Genomic DNA, 20619 nt, shown 5'->3' with positions numbered 1-20619 from the left:
CAATCTCAAGTACTGAAACATTAATTACAAAGCCTAAGTTTAAGATTACATAATTTTGGCTTCTTATTCTTATATGGTCTAGGAGGCCTATGTATTTAGGCTTGTTAATAAATATGAAAAAATATACTATAAGACAGCATAATCCTATAATAATTGTGAGATTGTAGATTCATAAAACTTGCTAGCCTTCTACAGAACGCTGGTACACAACAGACAATTGACAGTTGTCTACTTCCTTGTTCTTTCTGTTAAAGGTGCTAATGGTTAAAAATTATAATCCATATTTGTAAAGGAAACTACTGCAGTTAATAAGGGTGAGGTGAAACAACTTTGTTTGCGAAGTATATTTTCATTAAGGGAAAAGAGAGTAATTTTATTCTAAAGTAAAATGACTGGTTGTTCCAGAATGAGAAAGAAACAAATATAGGACAAAACTTGAATAACTATAAAAAGTTGTAGAACGTTTGTGAGAAATATTGCAAAAGGAATCTTATCTCACATGGCCAAAACTAAGATTGGATGAATTTATTTATAAGATTTCTTTTTTTTTAATGCATTTCAGTCTCTGTAAAATGACAAAGTTTCCTTGGATTATTGATATGCTCTTAATAACATATTGTAAAAAGGTTTTCTTTATCTTTTGAGTAATCCACCTGGGAAACCAAGATTCTATGTCTTCTGAGAATAATTTCCTGTCCTAACCTTTACCATGTCCTTGGCAATTTAAAAGGACCAAGTCTTCTCACATTTAAGAGCTAAGGTTTTTTACAATTATGTTACCACCTCTATTTACTTTTGAATACTGTTATTGTCATATCAAAGAAAAGAGTCGAACTCTGTTCCCAGTCAAACTTCTGTTCCCAGAAGGAAATAAGCAAAGAAATCTCCAAAGGACCAAAAACCCCCAGGTTATCAGTTATGTCCCCTTCAAGCTTTAGGGGGAGGGGAATTTGGCCCAACCCGGTACATGTCCCCTTCTCCCTGTCTGATTTAAAGCAGATCAAGCTTCCTGGGGAAGTTTTCAGATGATCCTGATAGGTACACAGATGTCCTACAGGGTCTAGGGCAAACCTTCGACCTCACGTGGAGAGATGTCATGCTACTGTTAGATCAAACCCTGGCCTTTAATGAAAAGACTGCAGCTTTAGCTGCAGCCCGAGAGTTTGGAGATACTTGGTATCTTAGTCAAGTAAATGATAGAATGACAGCAGAAGAAAGGGACAAACTCCCTAGCGGTCAGCAAGCCATCCCCAGTATGGATCCCCACTGGGACCTTGACTCAGATCATGGGGACTGGAGTCGTAAACATCCGCTGACCTGTGTTCTAGAAGGACTAAGGAGAATTAGGAAAAAGCCCATGAGTTATTCAATGATGTCCACCATAACTCAGGGAAAGGAAGAAAATCCTGCCTTTCTCTAGCGACTACGGGAGGCCTTAAGAAAATATACTCCCCTGTCACCCGAATCACTCAAGGGTCAAGTGATTCTAAAAGATAAGTTTATTACCCTATCAGTCACAGATATCAGGAGAAAGCTCCAAAAGCAAGCCCTGGGCCCTGAAAAAAATTTGGAGGCATTATTAAACCGGGCAACATCGGTGTTCTATAATAGGGACCAAGAGGAACAGGCCCAAAAGGAAAAGCAAGATCAGAGAAAGGCCACAGCCTTAGTCATGGCCCTCAGTCAAACAAACCTTGGTGGTTCAGAGAGGACAGAAAACAGAGCAGGCCAATCACCTAGTAGGGCTTTGTTATCAGTGTGGTTTACTAAGACACTTTAAAAAAGATTGTCCAATGAGAAACAAGCTGCCCCCTCACCCATGTCCACTATGCCGAGGCAATCACGGGAAGGCGCACTGCCCCAGAGGATGAAGGTTCTCTGGGTCAGAAGCCCCCAACCAGATGATCCAACAACAGGACTTAGGGTGCCCAGGGCAAGTGCCAGCTCATGTCATCACCCTCAGTGAGCCCTAGGTATGTTTAACCATTGAGGGCCAGGAAATTGACTTCCTCCTGGACACTGGCACGACCTTCTCAGTGTTAATCTCCTGTCCTGGATGACTGTCCTCAAGGTCTGTTACTATCGAGGAATCCTGGGACAGCCTGTAACCAGGTATTTCTCTCACCTCCTCAGTTGTAATTCGGAGACTTTGGTCTTTTCACATGCCTTTCTTGTGATGCCTGAAAGTCCTACACCCTTATTAGGGAGGGATATATTAGCCAAGACTGGAGCTATTATCTACATGAATATGGGGAACAAGTTACCCATTTGTTGTCCCTTACTTGAGGAGGGAGTCAACCCTGAAGTCTGGGCATTGGAAGGACAATTTGGAAGGGCAAAAAATGCCCACCCAGTCCAAATCAGGCTAAAAGATCCTACCACTTTTCCTTATCAGAGGCAATATCGCTTAAGGCCTGAAGCTCATAAAGGATTACAGAATATTGTTAAACATTTAAAAGCTCAAGGCTCAGTAAGGAAATGCAGCAGTCCCTGCAACACCCCAATTCTAGGAGTACAAAAACCAAATGGTCAGTGGAGACTAGTGCAAGATCTTAGACTCATCAATGAGGCAGTAATTCCTCTATATCCAGTTGTACCCAAGCCCTATACCCTGCTCTCTCAAATACCAGAGGAGGCAGAATGGTTCACTGTTCTGGACCTCAAGGATGCCTTCTTCTGTATTCCCCTGCACTCTGACTCCCAGTTTCTCTTTGCCTTTGAGGATCCCACAGACCACACGTCCCAACTTATGTGGGCGGTCTTGCCCTAAGGATTTAGGGATAGCCCTCATCTGTTTGGTCAGGCACTGGCACAAGACCTAGGCCACTTCTCAAGTCCAGGCACTCTGGTCCTTCAGTATGTGGATGATTTACTTTTGGCTACCAGTTCAGAAGCCTCATGCTAGCAGGCTACTCTAGATCTCTTGAACTTTCTAGCTAATCAAGGGTACAAGGCGTCTAGGTCGAAAGTCCAGCTTTGCCTACAGCAGGTCAAATATCTAGGCCTAATCTTAGCCAGAGGGACCAGGGCCCTCAGCAAGGAACGAATACAGCCTATACTGGGTTATCCTCACCCTAAGACATGAAAACAGCTGCGGGGGTTCCCTGGAATTACTAGCTTTTGCCGACTATGGATCCCTGGATACAGCGAGATAGCCAGGCCCCTCTATACTCTAACCAAGGAAACCCAGAGGGCAAAATACTCATCTAGTAGAATGGGAACCAGAGGCAGAAACAACCTTCAAAACTTTAAGGCAGGCCCTAGTACAAGCTCCAGCTTTAAGCCTTCCCACAGGACAAAACTTCTCTTTATATGTCACAGAGAGAGCAGGGATAGCTCTTGGAGTCCTTACTTAGACTCGTGAGAGAACCCCACAACCAGTGGCATACTTAAGTAAGGAAACTGATGTAGTAGCAAAAGGCTGGCCTCATTGTTTATGGGTAGTTGCGGCAGTGGCTATCTTAGTGTCAGAAGATATCAAGATAATATAAGGAAAGGATCTCGCTGTCTGGACTACTCGTGATGTAAATGGCATATTAGGTGCCAAAGGAAGTTTATGGCTATCAGACAACCGCCTACTTAGATACCAGGCGCTACTCCTTGAGGGACCAGTGCTTCCAATACGTATGTGTGTGGTCCTCAACCCTGCCACTTTTCTCCCAGAGAATAGGGAACCAATCGAGCATGACTGCCACCAAATTATAGTCCAGACTTATGCCACCCGAGATGATCTCTTAGAAGTCCCCTTAGCTAATCCTGACCTTAACCTATATACTGATAGAAGTTCATTTGTGGAGAATGGGATACGAAGGGCAGGTTCTGCCATAGTTAATGATGTAACCGTACTTGAAAGTAAGCCTCTTCCTCCAGGGACCAGCGCCCAGTTAGCAGAACTAGTGGCACTTACCCGAGCCTTAGAACTGGGAAAGCGAAAAAGAATAAATGTGTATACAGAGAGCAAGTATGCTTATCTAATCCTACATGCCCATGGTGCAATATGAAAGAAAAGGGAGTTCCTCACCTCCGGGAACCCCCATTAAATACAACAAGGAAATCATGGAGTTACTGCACGCAGTGCAAAAACCCAAGGAGGTGGCAGTCTTACGCTGCCGAAGCCATCAAAAAGGGGAAGGAGAAGGGAGAACAGCAGCATAAGCAGCAGACAGAGGCAGGGAAAGACCAGCAGAAAGGAAAGAGAAAGAGACAGAAAGTCAGAGAGAGAGAGGAAGAAACAGAGAGACAAAAAGGAGGAGTCAAAGAAAGAGGAAGAGAGAGACAAAGAGGGAATCAGAAAGAGAGATGAAGTCAGAGAGAAAGTGAAAGATAGAAGTAGTAAAGAAAAAACAGTGTACCCTATTCCTTTAAAAGCCCCCAGGGTAAATTTCTAAATGTCTACCTAGCCAAGGCATATTCTTCCTATGTGGAGCATCGACCTGTATCTGCCTCCCCACTAACTGGACAGGCGCCTGCGCCTTGGTCTTTCTGAGTCCCAACATTAATATTGCCCCAGGAAATCAGACCTTATCAGTACCCCTCAAAGCTCAAGTCTGTCAGCACAGAGCCATGCAACTGATACCCCTACTTATAGTGTTACTAGGCTACTGCTACAGGAACCAGAATAGCCGGTTTATCTACTTCATTATCCTACTACCACACGCTCTCAAAGGATTTCTCAGACAGTTTGCAAGAAATAACGAACTCTATCCTTACTTTACAATCCCAAATAGACTCTTTAGCAGTAGTGACTCTCCAAAACTGCTGAGGCCTAGACCTCCTCACGGCTGAGAAAGGAGGACTCTGCACCTTCTTAGGGGAAGAGTGTTGTTTTTACACTAACCAGTCAGGGATAGTACAAGATGCCACCTGGCATTTACAGGAAAAGGCTTCTGAAATCAGACGATGCCTTTCAAACTCTTATATCAACCTCTGGAGTTGGGCAACATGGCTTCTCCCCTTTCTAGGTCCTGTGGCAGCCATCTTGCTGTTACTCGCCTTTGGGCCCTGTATTTTTAAACTTCTTGTCAAATTTGTTTCCTCTAGAATCAAGGCCATCAAGCCTCAGACGGTCTTACAAATGGAACCCCAAGTAAGTCCAACTAACAACTTCTACCAAGGACCCCTGGACCGACCCACTGGCACTTTCACTGGCCTAGAGAGCTCCCCTCTGGAGGACACTACAACTGCAGGGTCCCTTCATCGCCCCTATCCATCAGGAAGTAGCTAGAGCAGTCATTGGCCAAATTCCCAACAGCAGTTGGGGTGTCCTGTTTAGAGGGGGGATTGAGAGGTGAAAACATGCTAGCAGCCCTCACTCTCGGCACCTCCTCAGGCTCAGCTTCCATTCTGGTGGCGCTTGAAGAGCCCTTCAGCCCACCATGGCACTGTGGGAGCCCCTCTCTGGGCTGGCCGAGGCCACAGTCAGCTCCCTCTGCTTGCAGGGAGGTGTGGAGGGAGAGGCACAGGCGGGAGCTGGGGCTGTGCATGGCGCTCGAGGGCCAGTGCGAGTTCTGGGTAGGGGTGGCCTTGGCAGGCCCTGCACTCAGAGCGGCCAGCCAGCACCGCTGGCCCCCAGCAGTGAGGGGCTTAGCACCCACGCCAGCAGCTGCAGAGGATATGCCGGGTCCTCCAGCAGTGCCGGCCTACCAGTGCTACACTCGAATTCTCACCAGGCCTCAGCTGCCTCCCTGCGGGGCAGGGCTCGGGATCTGCAGCTCACCATGCCCGAGTCTCCCCCTCCCCACCCCATGGGCTCCTATGCAGCCCGAGCCTCCCCAACGAGTGCCGCCTCCTGCACCCATCGACTGCCCAAGGGCTGAGGAGTGCAGGCGCATGGCGCGGGACTGGCAGATAGCTCCGCCTGTAGCCCTGGTGCAGGATCCACTAGGTGAAGCCAGCTGGGCTCCTGAGTCTAGTAGGTACTTAGAGAACCTTTATGTCTAGCTAAGGGATTGTAAATACACCAGTCAGCACCCTGGGTCTAGCTCAAGGTTTGTAAATACACCAATCAGTACTCTGTATCTAGCTAACCTAGTGGGGACTTGGAGAACTTTTCTGTCTAGCACTCTGTGTCTAGCTAAAAGACTGTAAATGCACCAATCAGCACTCTGTGTCTAGCCCAAGGTTTGTAAACACACCAATCAGCACTCTGTGTCTAGATCAAGGTTTATAAATGCACCAATCAGTGCTCTGTGTCTAGCTAATATCTAGTGGGGACTTGGAGAACCTTTATCTCTAGCTAAGGGATTGTAAATACACCAATCAGCACCCTGGATCTAGCTCAAGGTTTGTAAATACACCAATCAGTACTCTGTATCTAGCTAACCTAGTGGGGACTTGGAGAACTTTTCTGTCTAGCACTCTGTGTCTAGATAAAGGATTATAAATGCACCAATCAGCACTCTGTGTCTAGCTCAGGGATTACAAACACATCAATCAGCACTCTGTCAAAATGGACCAATCAGCTCTCTGTAAAATGGACCAATCAGCTCTCTGTAAAAGAGACCAATCAGCAGGATGTGGGTGGGGTCAGATAAGGGAATAAAAGCAGGCTGCCTAAGGCAGCAGTGGCAACCTGCTCAGGTCCCCTTCTACACTGTGGAAGCTTTGTTCTTTTGCTCTTTGCAAAAAATCTTGCTGCTGCTCACTCTTTGGGTCCACGCTGCCTTTATGAGCTGTAACACTCACCGCGAAGGTCTGCAGCTTCACTCCTGAGGCCACTGAGACCATGAACCCACCAGGAGGAATAACCAACTCCGTACAGGAGGATCGAACAACTCCAGACACGCCGCCTTAAGAGCTGTAACACTCACCGCGAAGGTCTGAAGCTTCACTCCTAAAGCCAGTGAGACCACAAACCCACCAGAAGGAAGAAACTCCAAACACGTCCAAACATCAGAAGGAAGAAACTCCAGACACACCATCTTTAAGAACTGTAACACTCACCACGAGGGTCCGTGGCTTCATTCTTGAAGTCAGTGAGACCAAGAACCCACTAATTCTTGACACACTGACATGCCCAAACATGTCTTGTACTGTAATGGACAGCCTCTCCCCACCTAATTAGCCATATTCAATTTTAAACAGTAGCCAATCAGGTCAGTTTAGATAGTACACTCCTACTCCAGTCAATGGGGACAGGACACAGAAGCACGGACTAACCATGTTAGGGAAAAAACCCCCTTCCCTCCTTTGTTTGGTGGGTTCTCGCAGTGGCCAAAAGTGTGAGCAGCACCCTTCTGCAGAAGTAAATTTGCCTTGCTGAGAAATCCTTTGAGTGCTCGTTTTCCTTGTGACTGTGAGCTCTTGTTTCTAACATCCCCCATCAGAGACATGCTAGCCCCTAGATAAGCCCCCTCCAGCCAGGAAGATGCCAGCCTCAAGGTAACCTCCCCTCCTATGAGAGAGCTTCCAACCCTGCCATAAACTTCTCCACACACAAACATTCCAAGCTTGTTATAAGCCCCCTCACCCTAAAACCAATATATACTCTTAGCCTGTAAGAGAAAGTGCTCCTGACTGCAATCAGTCAGGGGTGCCTCTCAGGTTTTAACTACAGAAAACCTGTCTTTGACTGCCAAGCCACGTTTCATGCTTCTTTCCTCTTTCTTTAACTCTCACAATTATCTCCTGGATCTGGGAAGGAAGGAAGGAAAACAAACGGGGGAAGGGGATTCTCTGTGGAATGTGGATTTTTCCTGCAAGAGATTTAGCACAGCAATTTCAAGGTATGGCAAGGAAATATATTTTGGGGTTAAATCTTTTTCCTTTGTCTCATAATGTTATGCCAGAGTGAGACTGAATTGTAAGTCACAATATAGGGTCAAATATAACCCATCTGATGAGAATTTATGGTTTATAGGGCATGAATCCCTAGACCCCTTAGATAGGAATTTGGGTAAGATAAAAATCAGAGCTTAGTCCTCAGTCACTTTGGTAAAATAGGTAGCAAAGCATTGTTTCACACCAACCTAACATCCTATTTAGTCAAATGTTCAAACCTCTTGACATTTTTGACAATTTTGCCTTCCCCAAATCAAATCCTAAACAAAACCTTGATCTACAATTGACCTTGAGTTTTCCCATACGGCCCTTGGAAAATCCTCCCAAATTTGTTCTTTCACCTTGTAAATAGAGTGATGTTAAAAATTATTAAGTTTATTTGATATGTTGAACTGAACGATAAACATTATCAAATAAAAAAAGATACCTAACTTTTACTAGGTTACATTCAAATGGGTAAATATTATTAATAGAAATATTTTGGAAATTATAAGAAGTTCCTAGAAAATGTGTCAATACCTGCATTGTCCATGACATGTCCTGGTATAATATTTTTAATCGTAATTCTAGTTACTGTTTTAAAATGTTACACATATAAAAGAAAAAGATTTTGGGCCCCCAAAATCGCTAAGGAAAAGTCAAGCTTGGAACTGCTTAGGGCCAGCCTGCCTCCCATTCTGTTCAAAGTCACTCCTCTGCTCACTGAGATAGATGCATGTCTGATTTGCCTCCTCCGGCTTAATCAGAAACTCAAAAGAATGTAACCACTTGTGTATCACCTATGACCTGGAAGGTCCCTCCCCACTTCCAGTCTTCCTGCCTTTGCTTAAAGTTGTCCCACCTTTCCAGACCAAACCAATGTATTTCTTACATATATTGATGGATGTCTCATGTCTCCCTTAATGTATAAAACCAACCTGTGCCCTGACCTCCTTGGGCACATGTCATCAGGACTTCCTGAGAGGCTGTGTCATGGACACAGCCTTGGCAAAATTAACTTTGGCAAATCAACCTTGGCAAAATTAACTTTCTAAATTAACTAAGACCTATCTCAAATTTTGGGGGTTCACGTGTGCCACAGAAATAACAAAATTTCCTTGCCAAATAAACTTTCATTAGTTTTTTAACCATCTTAAGGCTTTTGCATCATTTTTGTTTTACTTTCTACTGTGATGCTTTTCCAGAAGCATCTGTAATCAACTACAGGCCGAAGTGCTTGTCCTCAACAAACAGGGACTGCCTCAGAGACCCATGGAAAGAACTAAGCCAGGTACTCTGGGAACAGACTCCTAATGGCATTCCTTATTAACTTTGAAGCCACACTACTAGACTAAGAGTTTCCAGAGGCCAGGCATGGTGGCTCCCACCTCTAATCCAGCACTTTGGGGGGCCAAGGCAGGCGGATCACGAGGTCAGGAGATGGAGACCATCCTGGCTAACATGGTGAAACCCCATCTCTACAAAAAATACAAAAAATTAACCGGGTGTTGTGGTGGGCGCCTGTAGTCCCAGCTACTTGGGAGGCTGAGGCAGGAGAATGGCGTGAACGCAGGAGGCGGAGCTTGCAGTGAGCTGAGATCAAGCCACTGCATTCCAGCCTGGCGACAGAGCGAGACTCCGTCTCAAAAAAAAGAAAAAAAAAAAGGAAGTTTCCAGAGATCTAGTAGAGAAGCTATAGATTCCTAAAATTGCTAACCTCAGATCAAGCAGAACAAGAATTAATTACATGGGACTGAATGAACTAATAAATGATTGTAATGGCTTTTGTTTGGAATATTGCTGTTGGATTTAAGAAATTTCTTTCCTTTTCTGTTAAGCTATCTGTAACTGTTAAGCTACCTATAATTCACAATCTATACCATGCAATTTAGTGATTATGCCTTTGTAAACAAAAATAAAGCATTTGTCTTTGCCTTCCCACCTAATCCCTCCAGAATTCAGAAACTCATCTTCATGGTTATATAGTTATTTGCATAAGTTCAATAGGAATCTGTTCCCCTTGTAGCAAGACATAATTGGAAACTTTGGCCATATGACAAAGGCTTTGACTGGAATGTCATATTTGAGAATGATATGCACAGAATCAGATATAAGCAGACAGTTCTAAGGAATGAAGGTTGACTTTATGGAGAGAATGCTTACAAAGCCCTCTCGGGAAACCTGCCTGGTACCTTGCTTATGGAGTTCCCAGCCTTTCAGAAGAGTAAAGAAGGTCATTATCTGGCAGGCCCAGGAACCTTAGCACCTAGAAAAGAGAGGAATTCACACAAATATATAGGTATTGTAGATAAAGTCTGAGAGCAAGTTCTTAGCATGGCTTCCTAACCTGCAGTTGCTTTCCAAAAGTTTAATCTGGGCTGGACTTGATGGCTCATGCCTATAACCCCAGCACTTTAGGAGGCTGAGGTGGGCAGATCATGAGGTCAGGAGTTCGAGACCAGCCTGGCCAACATGGTGAAACTCGTCTTTACTAAAAATACAAAAAAAATTAGCTGGGCATGGTGGCAGATGCCTGTAATCCCAGCTACTTGGGAGGCTGAGGCAGGAAAATCGCTTGAACCCAGAAGGCGGAGGTTTCAGTGAGCTGAGACCGCACCACTGCACTCTAGCCTGGGCAACAGAGCGACAGAGTGAGATTCCATCTGAAAAAAAAAAAAAAAGTTTAATCTGAAATTCCTTGTCACAAGTTTCAGCAAAGCAAACTTTAAAAAACTCACATCTTTGTTGTTTGGAATAGTTTCAAAAGCAATGGTACCAGCTCCTCTTTGTACCTCTGGTAAAATTCAGCTGGTCCTGGGCTTTTTTTTGGTTGGTAGGCTATTAGTTTCTGCCTCAATGTCAGAACTGGTTTTTGGTCTATTCAGGGATTCGAATTATTCCTGGTTTAGTCTTGGGAGGGTGTATATGTCCAGATATTTATCCATCTTCTCTAGATTTTCTAGTTTATTTGGGTAGAGGTGTTTATACTATTCTCTGATGGTAGTATGTATTTCTGTGGGATCAGTGGTGATATTCCCTTTATCATTTTTTTATTATGTCTATTTGATTCCCCTCTCTTTTCTTCTTTATTAGTCTGGCTAGTGGTCTATTTTGTTAATCTTTTCAAAAAAACAGCTCCTGGATTCATTGACATTTTGGAGGGTTTTTCATGTCTCTATCTCCTTCAGTTCTACTCTGATCTTTATTATTTCTTGTCTTCTGCTAGCTTTTGAATTTGTTTGGTCTTGCTTCTCTAGTTCTTTTAATCTTAATGTTAGGGTGTGAATTTCAGATCTTTCCCGCTTTCTCCTGTGGGCATTTAGTGCTATACATTTCCCTCTAAACGCTGCTTTAGCAGCATCCCAGAGATTCCGGTACATTGTGTCTTTGTTCTCATTGGTTTCAACGAACTTATTCATTTCTGCCTTAAGTTTGTTATTTACCCAGTAGTCATTCAGGAGCAGATTGTTTAGTTTCCATTTAGTTGTGCAGTTTTGGGTGAGTTTCTTAATCCTGAGTTCTAATCCGATTGCACTGTGGTCTGAAAGACTGTTATGATTTAGGTTCTTTTGCATTTGCTGAGGAGTGTTTCACTTCCAATTATGTGGTCAATTTTTAGTGCGATATGGTGCTGAGAAGAATGTATATTCTGTTGCTTTGGGGTGGAGAGTTCTGTAGATGTTGGATGCAATGTTGGTTCAACATATACAAATCAATAAACGTAATCTATCACATAAAGAGAACCAATGACAAAAAAACACATGATTATCTCAATAGATGCAGAAAAGGCCTTTGATAAAATTCAACACCCCTTCATACTAAAAATTCTCAATAAACTAGGCATTGATGGAACGTATCTCAAAATAATAACAGCTATTTATAACAGACCCACAGCTGATATCATACTGAATGGGCAAAAGCTGGAAGCATTCCTTTTGAAACCCAGCATAAGACAAGGATGCCCTCTCTCACCACTCTTATTCAAAATAGTATTGGAAGTTCTGGCCAGGGCAATCAGGCAAGAGAAAGAAACAAAGGGTATTCAAATAGGAAGAGAGGAAGTCAAATTGTCCCTGTTTGCAGATGACTTGATTGCATATTTGGAAAACCCCATCGTCTCAGCCCAAAATCTACTTAAGCTGATAAGCAACTTCAGCAAAGTCTCAGGACACAAAATCAATATGAAAAAATCACAAGCATTTCTATAGACCAATAATAGAGAGCCAAATCATGAGTGAACTCTCATTCACAATTGCTACAAAAAGAATAAAATACCTAGGAATACAACTTACAAGGGATGTGAAGGAGCTCTTCAAGGAGAACTACAAACCACTGCTCAAGGAAATATGAGAGGACACGAACAAATGGAAAAACATTCCATGCTCATGGATAGGAAGAATCAATATTGTGAAAATAGCCATACTGCCCAAAGTAATTTATAGATTCAATGCTATCCTCATCAAGCTACCATTGATTTTCTTCAAAGAATTAGAAAAAACTACTTGAAATTTCATAAGAAACCAAAAAAGAGCCCATATAGCCAAGACGATCCTAAGCAAAAATAACAAAGCTGGAGGCATCACACTACCAGACTTCAAACTATACTACAAGTCTACAGTAGCCAAAACAGCATGGTACTGGTACCAAAACAGATATATAAACCAATGGAACAGAACAGAGGCCTCAGAAATAACGCCACACGTCTACAACCATCTGATCTTTGACAAACCTGACAAAAACAAGCAGTGGGGAAAGGATTCCCTATTTAATAAATTGTATTGGGAAAACTGACAAGCCATTTGCAGAAAACTGAAACTGGACCCCTTCCCTATACCTTATACAAACATTAACTCAAGATGGATTAAAGACTTAAATGTAAGACCTAAAACCATAAAAATCCTAGAATACCTAGGCAATACCATTTAGTACATAGGCATGGGCAAAGACTTCATGACTACAACACCAAAAGCAATGGCAACAAAAGCCAAAATAGACAAATGGAGTCTAATTAAACTAAAGAGCTTTTGCACAACAAAAGAAACTATCATCAGAGTGAACAGGCAACCTTACAGAATGGGAGAAAACTTTTGCAGTCTATCCATCTGACAAAGGGCTGCTCTCCTGAATCTACAAGGAACTTAAACAAATTTACAAGAAAAAAAACAACCTCATCCAAAAGTGGACAAAGGATATAAACAGACACTTCTCAAAAGAAGATATATAAGTGGCCAACAAGCATATGAAAAAAAGCTCATCACTGGCCATTACAGAAATGCAAATCAAAACCACAATGAGATACCATCTCATGCCAGTTAGAATGGTAATCATCAAAAAGTCAGGAAACAACAGATGCTGGAGAGGATATGGAGAAATAGGAACACTTTTACACTGTTGGTGGGAGTGTAAATTAGTTCAACCATTGTGGAAGACAGTGTGGTGATTCCTCAAGGATCTAAAGCCAGAAATATAATTTGACCCAGCAATCCCATTACTGGGTATATACCCAAAGGATTATAAATCATTCTACTATAAAGACACATGCACATGTATGTTTATTGCAGCTCTGTTCACAATAGCAAAGATTGGAACCAACCCAAATGCCCATCAATGATAGACTGGATAAAGGAAATATGGCACATATACCCAACGGAATACTATGCAGCCATAAAAAAGGATGAGTTCCTGTCCTTTGCAGGGACATGGATGAAGCTGGAAACCATCATTCTCAGCAAGCTAACACAGGAACAGAAAATCAAACACCACATGCTCTCACTCATAAGTGGGAGCTGAACAATGAAAACACATGGACACAGGGAGGTGAACATCCCACACCAGGTCCTGTCAGGGGCTGGGGGTTAGGGGAGGGATAGCATTAGGAGAAATACCTAATGTAGATGACGCGTTGATGGGTGCAGCAAACCACCATGGCACATGTATACCTATGTAACAAACCCGCACGTTCTGCACATGTATCCCAAAATTTAAAGTATAAAAAAAAACCATGTTCTAATATTAAGTATTATTTCTCCTAATATCAACTAAATAACTGCCAATTCCACAGAAAACACTTCTCTTACCACAAATTCGTATCATGAATTTTAGTATTTTCAAATCACAATAAATTTACAAAAAGGGTGAATTTTATTTTATGTAAATTGTATCCTATTAAACCTGACTTTAAAAAATTAATGGGCCAAAAAAAAAAAAGCCTCACATCATCAATTATCATTTTTTGCATTTATGTAAATAATCAAGCCAAATCTAATAAAACTAGACATTTTACAAATGAGAACAATCTTACTTTGGTTATCTTGAATGAAAAAGGGGGCAGCACTGTAGAGAGGTATTTTATGCTTCAATAGATAACTACAGCACACCCTTACGGGTTATCAGTCTCTAGATGTGTTCATTGTCTTTGAGCTATTTTTCACCTCTTTGCAAATTAAAGTCAGCCATTTGGCACATTGTATCTTCCACACTCTGCTCCAGGACACTGGAGTCTATGACATCACCAAGGACATTCAAACTGAAAGCCAGGAAAGCCACTGGAGGGTCACTGCCATCCTCATTCTGCCACCCGAAGATACTGCAAGCCGGACATCTAGACTCAGAAACCGAGTTTACAGTCTGTTCTACCCATGCATCTTTGTTTTTCTTTTCATTTTTCAAAAATGTCTGACTTATTGAACCATCCAGCAAATATTCTCTATCACCAAGTCTCAACAGATGGTTCAGCTGGTCCTTAATGAACAAAAGACAACCAACAAGAAATGGACTTAGATTGCTCAGACAGAAGAATCGCTCTTCTTTCATGAACAACAAGGGGAACTGAAATAGTCTTTCTCTTTAACCAAACATTAGACAGGCTCCCCTACGCCCTCTTTTTGACAAGGCATTGTCTTCCGGTCCTGCCTTTGACCTGCCTAGCTCAGTTGGTGCATGCATCCCGCCAAGTCAGTTCAGACAGAATTCCCTGACTCTGGCTATCTGATCACCTCCACATCCCATCGGATTCCTCAACCCCACCTTGAGAGCCGATCATCGTTTCAAGTCAGTTCAGCAAAAGTCCCTGACTTTTGACATTCCCCCTTCGTAATTTTCCACGCAGTGACCCCTCACACTGCTCATTGGCTGTGAATCCTCAGCTGTCTTTGCTGTATTAGAAGTTGAGCCCCCATCCCTCTGCCCTGTTGCAGTGGTCTTGATGCCTATCAAAGCAGTCCTGAGTAAAGTCTTCTTTACTATTTTAATAGGGTCAGAATATGATTTTGAGCAAGTCATGTGACTTCAGTTGTCACATTCATCAAATGAAGCCCCCGCCCCCCAACATAAGAGAGGATTCCTAGACATTTCCACTAGCCTGAATTAAGCCCAAGTGAGTCCTGCTCCTAAGCACACTGTAACTAGAGCTGTTTCCTCAGAACCCTTGGGGCAGTTTCCCCAAATCTGGCCTGCCCCTGGAATCTGCCTTTTGCACTAACATATACTGATGCTCCCACATCTTCCTGAAAGCAATGGAGAAGGAGCCAGTCCCACAGCAGCTTTCAACAAATGACATTCGTTATGTTGCAACTTTTAGCTTAAAATTTCAGATGAATATATTTAATCATATATCTGCTTTCATTTCATTGTGTACATCACGTTTTACATGCCTTATTAGATAGATAATTTAACTTCTTTTCCCACAATATTTCCATAAAGCCAGGGCCTGGGAAGGCCCTGTGTGTTAATGCTGGGACTCTGAGCAAGCCCCCACCACCCTCACACACAACTGTGGACCCCAGAGCTCCAGAAGCCTAGAGTGGATCCTCTTTAAGAATTTTCTTTTCCCAGGAATAACAAGATTAGGCATATTTATGGTCTTAATAAAACAGGTTTTACATATCTTTTTTTGTTTGTTTGTTTTGAGATGGAATCTCGCTGTGCTGCCCAGGCTGGGAGTGCAGTGGCATGATCTCGGCTCACTGCAAGCTCCACCTCCCGGGTTCACGCCATTTTCCTGCCTCAGCCTCCGGAGTAGCTAGGACTACTGCCATCACACCCGGCTAATTTTTTTTTTTTTTTTTTTTTTTGTATTTTTAGTAGAGATGGGGCTTCCCCATGTTAACCAAGATGGTCTCCATCTCCTGACCTTGTGATCCGCCTGCCTCAGCCTCCCAAAGTGCTGGGATTACAGGCGTGAGCCACCGCACTCGGCCTTTTTTGTTTTTTTTTTTTAACGTGGAGTTTCACTGTTGTTGTCCAGGCTGGAGTGCAATGATGTGATCTCGGCTCACTGCAACCTCTGCCTCCTGGGTTCAAGTGATTCTACTGCCTCAGCCTTCCGAATAGCTGGGATTGCGCCACCATGCCCAGCTAATTTTGTGTTTTTAGTAAACACGGGGTTTCACCATGTTGGTCAGGCTAGTCTTGAACTCCTGACCTTAGCCTCCCAAAGTGCTGGGATTACAGCTGTGAGCCACCGCCCCCAGCTGGTTTTATATAAACCAGCCTGGTTTGATAAAAGTGTATTTATTTTTTTAAAAAGACTGATGTTTTCACTCTCAAAACATCTACGCTATGTGTTCATAAATGTGGCTATATCTAGTCGCTAACATTTTAGCTTTAAGTAATTTGGTACGTAAAGCCTATATAATGTAAATCTCTGCAAAAGTACATGCAAAGTTAGTTCATATTTTTTCTAGCTATAAATGGAATGTATTGCATAGGGAATACAAAGACAGCATAACTTTTAGATGCATCGAATCAATCCTAATTATCAAACATTTATAGTTCGTGTCAGCGTCAATGATTCTGCGTAGGCACTGCTCTTTAAAATGGATGTATAAACGAAATTACCAATACAAAGAAGTCAGCTGGTAAGTCAAAGGAAAATGAGTTCACCTTTGATTTGAAAAAAAAAATCTGGTTCCAAAACTAGGAGGGAATGCACTAATATGGAAACATTTTAGAAGGTTTAAAAAAATTCACAGAAATACTGCAAGATAATATGTATGATGATGGATAAGTAGACTTCTCTCATGTTTAAATAATTTAGCATCAGCAATGGTGTGGAAATTAATCTCACATGACTTCTCATAATACTAGAAATATGGAAATCAATCAAATATTTCAATCATTTAATAAAAGTCAAACCCATAAAGTCATCTCAATACTCTTGTCCATTCACACACTGAAATAACAATCAGTTATGAAATGAATCCTGAAGCTAAGAGGCAAGCACTACTGAAAAAGTATCACTTTGTTCCACTGTCTAATGGGTAACAATTTTCAAAAGGTAAAGAGCAATACAGTGAGTTTTCTTCGATGTTTCGCTTTGGAAAGCCAAATATGAAGACGTTTTATTTGTTGATAACTTTAGGTTACAAGATGTGAAGCCTTCCCTGATCTCTATGGCACTAAAATTTCAATTATTGAATGTAATATCGAAATACAGCATTCAAAATTAATGGAAGAGTATTTTGTTATGCTTAAGAAAAAAAGCACATACAGAAATTTAAGGAATAATTATATAAATATACATACATTTTATTTTTTGCACAAGTCCTCAAGCTTGTAAAACAAACATATGTTCTTATAGCAACTAAATTTGAGAAAAAGAGCAAGCATTATATTTTACTGTCATAATTCATAAAGGGAAAAGTAGAGTTCTCTTTCTCTCTCACTCTCTCCCCTCTCCCTCTCTCCTCAGGTTATTTGATACAATATTTTCCAAACAATCGTATGGCAGTCAGGGGCACTCATAGATACATTTTATGAAGGAGAAAATGGGCTACATCTAGTCAACTCTCCATTACAATAGCCTCACCAGTATAAAGAAAATGCAAAACTATCTGGACAAAGGCAAAGAAATTATTTTCAACCCTTGGCTTGAAAACTGACATATACAATTTCAGTTAAAACTGAGGTATGGAAAGTTGGTTCACTTTTACCTCTCGAGTGCTTTCATTGGTTTTTGCTGATCTATGTTTCATTTGGGAAAATCCAGCAAGCCTTGAACTCCCAATGCAAATTATCGTCATTTAAAACATTAACTCATTTACCTGTTCTCCTTGGTCTCCATGATCACTTCTGGGATATCTGTTTGTGAAAACCATGAAAGTGTGCTGCTTTCCTCTGTTTACGTCTTCCCTCTGTGCTTCCTTTCAATGTGTACTCCAAGTTCAGCTCTTCCTGCCAGGTGGAAAAAAAAGCCTGTTTTTCCTTCAGCGTCCATTCATCATCTGATGTCAGGAAACATTGTCGTGTTTTGCATCTGTGTTCCTTAAAATATGACTCTCCAGGCTGATAACGGTAGCCTTCTGTTCCAGCGACCCACGGAAGTTCTCAGGGTAAAACTGTGAATTCGCTACAAGTTTCTGGCTTTCCCCCAAAGCAAAATCAATTTATTTTCATCTGAGAATTTTCTGTACTTCTTTTTGAAGGTTCTTGGGGAAAATGGTGCAGAAATTCTTGGATGTTGAAGTTTCTCACCCTCATCTCAGCAGATGTAAAATATTCTTTGGTAGGAGCCTTTCTTCTGGCTCCGGTGACATGGGCATCTTGGCCTCACTTCTGTGATCCTGGAAGAAAAATCAAGGAAGGGTAAAGAAAGGGTTAAGGAAAAGCACTTGAAGTCAATGCACTGAAAATGCAATTCCTCATTGAAGAGGGCCGTGGTGCTCAGCTCCAGCGACTTTCTAATTATACTCTGCTGGTGGCACGACAGCTCTGCCAAAGAGCATGGCATCCGTTTCAGGCCTCACAAGACAGGCAACCAACAAACGCACATGTGCAGCCATAGAAATTAAAAGTACACCGGCCGGGCGCGGTGGCTCACGCCTGGAATCCCAGCACTTTGGGAGGCCGAGGCGGATCACGGTCAGGAGATCGAGACCATCCTGGCGAACACGGTGAAACCCCGTCTCTACTAAAAACACAAAAAATTAGCCGGGCGTGGTGGCGGCGCCTGTGGTCCCAGCTACTCGGGAGGCTGAGGCAAGAGAATGGCGGGAACCCGGGGGGCGGAGCTTGCAGTGAACCAAGATGGCGCCGCTCACTCCAGCCTGGGCCACAGAGCGAGACTCCGCCTCAAAAAAAAAAAAAAATTAAAAGTACATCTACTTAACCACTTAGTTTCAGGTTCCCTCTATTTCCCTGGCTTCTTCCAAGTGGCAGTATGTGCTTCACTCACACGTGATGTGCCTTTTTTCAGGAACAACATCCTTTAAATCCAAACCCGTTTGTTTTTTTGTTTTGCTTTGTTTTCTTTTTGAGACAGAGCCTCCCTCTATTGTCCAGGCTGGAGTGCAGTGGCATGACCTTGGCTCACTGCAACATCTACCTCCCGGGTTCAAGTGATTCTTCTGCTTCAGCCTCCTGAGTAGCTGGGATTACAGGCGCCTGCCCCCACACTCAGCTGATTTTTGTATTATTCGGGGAGATGGGGTTTTGCCCTGTTGGCCAGGCTGGTCTCGAATTCTTGACCTGAAGTGATCTCCCTGCCTCTGGGCCTCCCAAACTGCTGGGATTACAGGTGTGAGACACTGCACTCGACCCAAACCTACAACTTTATGTGTACAATAATAACTCGTTTGAAAGCAAAATATTTACCTTAGAAAAGGAAATGTGTCCTCAGAAAGACTTAATTTTACTAGTAATATTCCTTATAACTATTGGTGCCTGTAATAGTCTAACATTTTAAGAAACAAATAGAAGAAAAAATGACAAACTTTCTAATTTTTATTTTTTAGGGTGTTGGGCACAATCTGGGCTAACCCAAGGAAGCCTCAGTGAAAAATGACAAACTTTTTTTTTTTTTTTTTGAGAAGGAGTTTCGCTCTTTTCGCCTAGGCTGGAGCGCAATGGCACGATCTCAGCTAACTGCAACCTCTGTTTCCCGGGTTCAAGTGATCCTCCTGCCTCAGCCTCCTGAGTAGCTGGGATTACAGGCATGCTCCACCACGCCCAGCTAATTTTGTATTTTTAGTAGAGACGGGGTTTCTCCACTTTGGTCAGGCTGGTCTCAAACTCCCGACCTCAGGTGACACGCCCACCTTAGCCTCCCAAAGTGCAGGGATTACAGGCATCAGCTACTGCACCTGGCCGGCAAACTTTATAAACAATGGTAAGTGGAGGGACACATGAGACTGCATTTTCTGCCCATTCATTGTTCTAAAATACTTCATAATTGTCAACATGCTCTCTTAGACAGTATCATACTAAATGGTTATTTCAAGTAGACAGAACAAGAAAGGTAGAGATGCTGATACGTTAAAATTGAGGCACAGGAAGATCAGTAACTTGTTTCAGCCCATCCAAGCAGGAAGGGATCGACTGGAAACGGGAAGAGGAGCTCCGGACTTCTTATTCTGCATTTGCTATGCAACAATGTTTCATTGTGGGGAAAAAAAGGAATGTAGGAATAACAACCTAAGCTATACTGATTACATTATCAATTCTTGGATGTTCGTGAAAACCCAGGAAAATAACTCCATATTCACTGTAAATGCTTTTCTGAAAACACTTTCCCAGTAACTTGCTATAATTAAAAAACATTACTAGGCATCATGAGTGAGATTAATTCAAACATACCAATGCAAAATCTTATTCTTTCATGAATAATTCACGAAAGTTTGATTGCCATGCCAAGAATTAGAAAAACTATATATGTAAATTTAGGATTTAAGAATTAAAATTAAATTAAGGAACTATATTAGCAAGAGGATGGAAACCTTTTTTATGATAATAGACTTAAAACTGGACTCCAGTTTGAAATGTTTAAAATTAAAAGAGGTCATGTATAATAGAGTGAAGGATTAGGATCAATTTCTTTATCTGTAAAATATAGGAATTGGGGCTGGGCGTGGTGGCTCACACCTG

The 20619-nt window shown here is 42.4% G+C and overlaps 1 protein-coding gene and 1 long non-coding RNA gene across 10 annotated transcripts in view; one reads left to right on the top strand and one right to left on the bottom strand.

The window, feature by feature from the left end:
* The window catches only part of LOC105490257 (uncharacterized), a 118691-nt gene that overhangs the window by 25014 nt on the left and 73058 nt on the right, over window positions 1–20619 (top strand). The window lies entirely within an intron of this gene.
* LOC105490256 (sacsin molecular chaperone) overlaps window positions 1–20619 on the bottom strand; it is a 107891-nt gene that overhangs the window by 73661 nt on the left and 13611 nt on the right. For all 5 annotated transcript variants that reach the window (XM_011755704.3, XM_011755706.3, XM_011755708.3 and 2 more), the window contains exon 2: window positions 17802–18320. In XM_011755704.3, the coding sequence (XP_011754006.2) occupies window positions 17802–17821 (20 nt within the window). In that variant the 5' untranslated portion in view covers window positions 17822–18320. The remainder of the gene's footprint in view (window positions 1–17801; window positions 18321–20619) is intronic.

The sequence above is a fragment of the Macaca nemestrina genome, chromosome 16, assembly GCF_043159975.1.
Source record: "Macaca nemestrina isolate mMacNem1 chromosome 16, mMacNem.hap1, whole genome shotgun sequence".
Taxonomy (NCBI): Eukaryota; Metazoa; Chordata; class Mammalia; order Primates; family Cercopithecidae; genus Macaca; species Macaca nemestrina.
The sequence above is the reverse complement of the archived record's forward strand: the minus strand, read 5'-3'. Positions and strand labels throughout refer to the sequence as shown.